The sequence below is a fragment of the Austrofundulus limnaeus genome, unplaced genomic scaffold (genome assembly GCF_001266775.1).
Source record: "Austrofundulus limnaeus strain Quisiro unplaced genomic scaffold, Austrofundulus_limnaeus-1.0 Scaffold137, whole genome shotgun sequence".
Classification (NCBI taxonomy): Eukaryota; Metazoa; Chordata; class Actinopteri; order Cyprinodontiformes; family Rivulidae; genus Austrofundulus; species Austrofundulus limnaeus.
The window spans coordinates 759,561-764,673 of record NW_013952539.1 but is presented as its reverse complement, the minus strand read 5'-3'; the positions used below and the strand labels follow the sequence as shown (position 1 = coordinate 764,673).

The 5,113-nt window shown below is 40.6% G+C and overlaps 1 protein-coding gene across 2 annotated transcripts in view; it reads left to right on the top strand.

Annotated features, from left to right (window-relative positions):
• LOC106522844 (uncharacterized) overlaps window positions 1-5,113 on the top strand; it is a 10,085-nt gene that overhangs the window by 1,318 nt on the left and 3,654 nt on the right. For both annotated transcript variants that reach the window (XM_014016037.1, XM_014016036.1), the window contains 4 exons: window positions 1,507-1,730; window positions 2,204-2,306; window positions 2,421-2,516; window positions 4,097-4,611. In XM_014016037.1, coding sequence (XP_013871491.1) covers window positions 1,507-1,730; window positions 2,204-2,306; window positions 2,421-2,516; window positions 4,097-4,611 — 938 coding nt within the window. The remainder of the gene's footprint in view (window positions 1-1,506; window positions 1,731-2,203; window positions 2,307-2,420; window positions 2,517-4,096; window positions 4,612-5,113) is intronic.

Genomic DNA, 5,113 nt, shown 5'->3' with positions numbered 1-5,113 from the left:
GTGTGTGTGTGTGTGTGTGTGTGTGTGTGTGTGTGTGCGTGCGTGCGAAGCAGTATGAGGTTTGTTCCTTGTAAGTGTTAACCCTCTACTGCGACCATGTCCATATTTATCATATTTAATCACCCCGCAGCGACTGCCAACGCATCACTAAAGCTTCCATCTGTCAGCAAGCAGTTGTGTTACATGACTGAGTCAGCCTGCAGCTTCACTGTGTTCATATTAAGAAAAAGAAAATGAGGTGCGCTTAAAATGGCTGAGCGCAATCCAAAAGTGAATTTTGGATCCTACAGAAGCAGGTTTTTTTTTTTACCCACAACGCACGACTGAACCGGAGCCACTTATTCCCATGATGTCACTGTGTGGGCTTCAGGCAGGATCGCTCACCCCGACTGCAACACAGAAATCCAGTTTTATGTTTGACACTTTCCAGATGACATCTGCAGGGCTTGTTTTTAAAGGGTCGTTCAAATTACAAAATGCAAACAGGTTGCAGAAACTGCGAAATGGGGTTTATTATGAATAATGCACATTTTTTTATTCCAACAACCACAAACCTATTTTTTATGAAACCTGTCAAATGTTTTACCTTGTTGCTCAGTCTACAAATWAGCAGAAATTAATTATTTTCATTAATAATTCAGCATTTAGCATTCACACAATAATAAAGCCACGACTTAGAAGGAACCTGACATTTATTTTAAAAATGTTTTGATTTTTAAAAACTTTTCAAATCCAAACAGAACAGATTTCCAGCTCAGATGGTCTGATCCACAAGTTTAGTGGTTTTACATCATATTTACTGTGATATTCAGTCTAAAGTACCCCAGTCTTTATAAACAAACAAACAAACACACCAAAAGCCCAACATGTGGAGATTTTCTAGATTACATTGCTTAAAGGGATTACTGAGTTTTTTTTTTCCTTTGGCATGCAAGAAATATTTTAGATCTGGAGTCTTTCTTTTTGTTTTCTGTTTGTTGTTCGTCTCGTTTCATCCCGGCCATGTTTGAGCACACTTCATCTGATGCAAATGAACATCCTGTGCAGAACTTGATGACTGAAATAGAACCTTGAAAACAAATGACGCTCATTAAGTGACAGTTGAGCTTTTCGTTAAGTTTTCCACAAAATGTATCMTCTTCCAAACAAGGACTGGCACGCTGCTCAGAACATCTCAGATACGTGTTATGTAAATCTCTGCTGGCTGAAGTGGAAGCTCAGAAATCAGCCCAAATGGCCTTTGTTCCTGTAACAATCGTCGTGACTGTTTTTGACTGATTTGATGGTAAAAATAAAACAGGAGAAACGAGTTAAAGACTCACTGGGGAAAAACAGTGAAATACGAAGCTGTTTTTTGTTTTATTGCTCCTTTGTATTATTTTATGTTGTCCTGTAATTATTCTTTTAAATCTAAACTCAAAAATTATTTTAACAGATGAACAACCGCAAAACTAATTGGGTTTGACACTAACCATGTTGTCCCTTGTATCAATTTTCTTCTCCCAGATGAATGGGCGGAGTCTAGCACACCTAAGCCAACGGGATGCCCTGCGTCTCATCGCAGCCAGTCAGCGTCCAATCACCTTGCAGATCAAAGGCCAGAGGAGGCGGGGYACTGATGCAAGCAGGGGGTCCTGGGAACCACTTCCCCTCAACCTGCAGCACCTCAACCTACCTCTTCCACCTATGGGGGCGGGCATGAACACGTCTAGCCCCTCCTACCAAGACAGGTACACAAAGATTATGTTTAAAAGCTTTTATTTTGACTGTTTTAGCATCCATATTCATTGTGTCAAAAGCAATAATGTTCAAAATATACAAGTGGTTGCATTTTTGATTCCCTTTTTTTTAGAAAACCATCTTTAAAAAATAGTTGTTTTTCTTTGTTTTGTATAAAATAATTATAATGCTTAAAATGTATCTTGTGTTTTAATGCATTTAAGATTTCCCGCTTAATTCAGCAAGAAATGTGCAATCAGGAGAAGCAAATTAGCATTTTACATAATAAAACACTCAAATGTAAATTTTTCATCCGTTGGAAAAAAAGTCTTAAATTGTTTCAGTTTCCTGCATCTTTTAAGAGATAAATTTAGCAGATTTATCATCGTTATTGATGGACTTTACAACRATTTCTGAACAAGCATGCACACAGAGACCTATTTTAAAGATTATGTTTAGAAAATATGTATTTTTGTCTTCTCAGACATTATTACAATCATCTGTCTCTGCCGCAAGACCACTGTGATGCGGGACGATACAGCTACCTGTCGAGTTCTCCGCAGGACACAGTGGACATCAACCATCAAGTGAGCTAATAAAATAAACAAAACAGATTTCCTAAAAAAAAGTGTTAAAATCAGTGAACGTGGCTTGCTGTTTGTGTGCACTTTAGTAATAAAGTTTAATCTGGAAACTTTCAGGATCTAGAACTTGCTGGCCGTCGAACAAAGAGACGGAACTGCCTGACGGGATGTTGCAACGCTGACTTAGATGAACCGACCACCTGCAACAGCCAGGTATCTGCAGTTTTACAGCAGAGATCAGATTCCCTCTATGATCAGTAAATTATTCTGGATTTAAAGAAGGGCTGAATGATTGGAAAACAGGCAATTTTCTTGTTGAATATCGTAAAACGAACACGTTCACAACACTGTTCATGTGAATGCTGGTGGGCGTTTAGAGGAAAGCGAGTCCATTTCTGTGTTGTTTTCATCCAATTTGTGTCTGCAGCGTTTTGGAATACTTTGTGATATAATTATTATGTACACTGATATTGTGATATCATCACCAGTTCAGGCCAAATCCCTGTAGGATAAAAACTCCTTTGTGAGCCCCGCTGCTCTAATTTAATTACCCCTAATTACCACAGACTCAATCTCATAAACAACATTTTACTATTTTATGTGAGTTGTGGATGTCTTTAACCACTGTAACATCTTAAATACACCCGTTAAGTGATCATTGTCATTTTTTCAGAAATAAATAGGAAAAAAAGAAACAAATCACCACCACAGGGAAACGTGTGCATGCTGATATACAAATATATATTTAAAAAAAAGAGAGAATTTCGTTTTACTGAAATTTTACTTTCAATCTGGATCCAGATTATAGGCCAGGGATTTGGCCTAGATCCAGACNCTTTTGGTAATTTCAGCACGGTCAAAATAAGGAAGTCTTACAGTTTTTAAACTCTATTTTGGTTAAAGATACCTGAGCTTCTTCTGAAAAAGATATACAAATATATATTTTAAAAAAAAGAGAGAATTTCGTTTTACTGAAATTTTACTTTCAATCTGGATCCAGATTATAGGCCAGGGATTTGGCCTAGATCCAGAATAGGCCGCAGTCCTCCTTTTGGTAATTTCARCACGGTCAAAATAAGGAAGTCTTACAGTTTTTAAACTCTATTTTGGTTAAAGATACCTGAGCTTCTTCTGAAAAAGATAAAAAAGTGAAGGGGAGGTATGCAAAACCACTTTTTTATCTGTTAAATACATTTTGTTGTGGATTTAGAGACTCTAGGAGTGCAGGAAAGTTACTAAATAATTACCAAATAAGGTCTGGACTTACCAATTATATTTCTTTGTCTTRATTCTCTGGTTCTGGGYCAGACTCTGGTTCTGGGTCAGACTCTGGCTCCAACATGTAAGGCTGGATGGACAAGTCTTCTGTTGTTGACATCTTTAACTTAAATTGTAAATAAAACATTTCTGCTAGCTAGAAAATGTAACCGCTCTCTCTCTCTCTCAAACCGGAGTGGACCGGTCTGGAAGCCGGARGGGGGCGGGGCTTGAAGCTTYTTAAAGGAACAGTATCAAAACRAGCTGCTTTGAGACACACCAGAAAAGGGGTGAAAGAGGAGCTGGTAAAGTTAGAATAATGAAGAATTCAGACCAAAGTTTTGTAGTTCCACTTTATAAAGACTCCGACTGAATAATTTAAACGTGAAAAGGAGGAATTTAAAAGCAGGATATGTCTACTTTAATATGAAACAGATTTAGCTTCTTAACCAAGGGTTTAACAGTTTATTTCCTCATTAGTTGAGATTTAGTTTGTACTGAAATCATTTTAAAGGTAATCATGTCTGTTCTTGCAGACCGATGATGAGGACTTCATACTGGAGAAGCCACTGGGCTTCATGCCTCTTCACCATGAACTGGATAGTGGACTGGGCTGGACCGACGGCTCCCTTCACCAGGGAGACTTGTCAGGGCTGGAGACYGAAGAGGGAGGTCTGGAGGACTGTCACCCACATGGGAACCACGCGGCGGCAGGCTGCGGGGGGTTCGGCGGCGGGGGCTCTCCATCCTCCGAGTCCTTCATCTCCTCGGAGCTCAGCGACTCGGGCTTCTACAGCGTGAGCACCGGGGAGTTCAGGCACTTCCAGAGGCTGCTGGAGAAGAGGATGCGTCTGTACAACGCAAGGATGCAACATCAGGGCGAACCGTGCGAGAGACGGGAGAGGAGGGACAGCTGCCCCAAGAGCCACCGCGAGCTGCTGGAGGCCATACCGGAGGCACTGACGATGCAGCCTCAGTGTCAGCACCTGCAGCACGGCATGGAGGACGGAGCTGGACCCATGATGGATGTCCCACCTCGTGGACTTTTCAGGTAATTCTGGGATTACATAAGAGTGACTTGTTTGAAAACCCCACAAGAATATGAAGCTTGAATTATCATAAAAACAGACCTGTTCTGTACATTTAAATAACCCACTCCTCTTCTTTTAAACTCTGGAACTGGGCTATTCTGAATGGCTCTGTTTAATAGCCTATTCAACTAACTTGTTCTGGGGGCCACAGTTACTGGTCAACAGCTCAGGGGCCGAACATCCAGCAGTTAAAGTCATTATGTAAATAAACCAAGTATTACAAAGATCTGTTACCTTTGAAATAGTTTATTTTGCCACATTTAAGGGCTCGACACACGGGAGGCGACGTCGCTCGCTCTCCATTCATTTCCTATGGAGCCTGTGCGGTGAGGCGACAATCGCTCGCCCTCCTCCAGCTAAGCGACCGGCGAAAATAGTGCACGTGAAATTTCGCGCTTGTACACGTAGACGTGCGAGCTTGCGACGCGACATATGAAAGTTGAAAAATGTTCAACTTTTGTC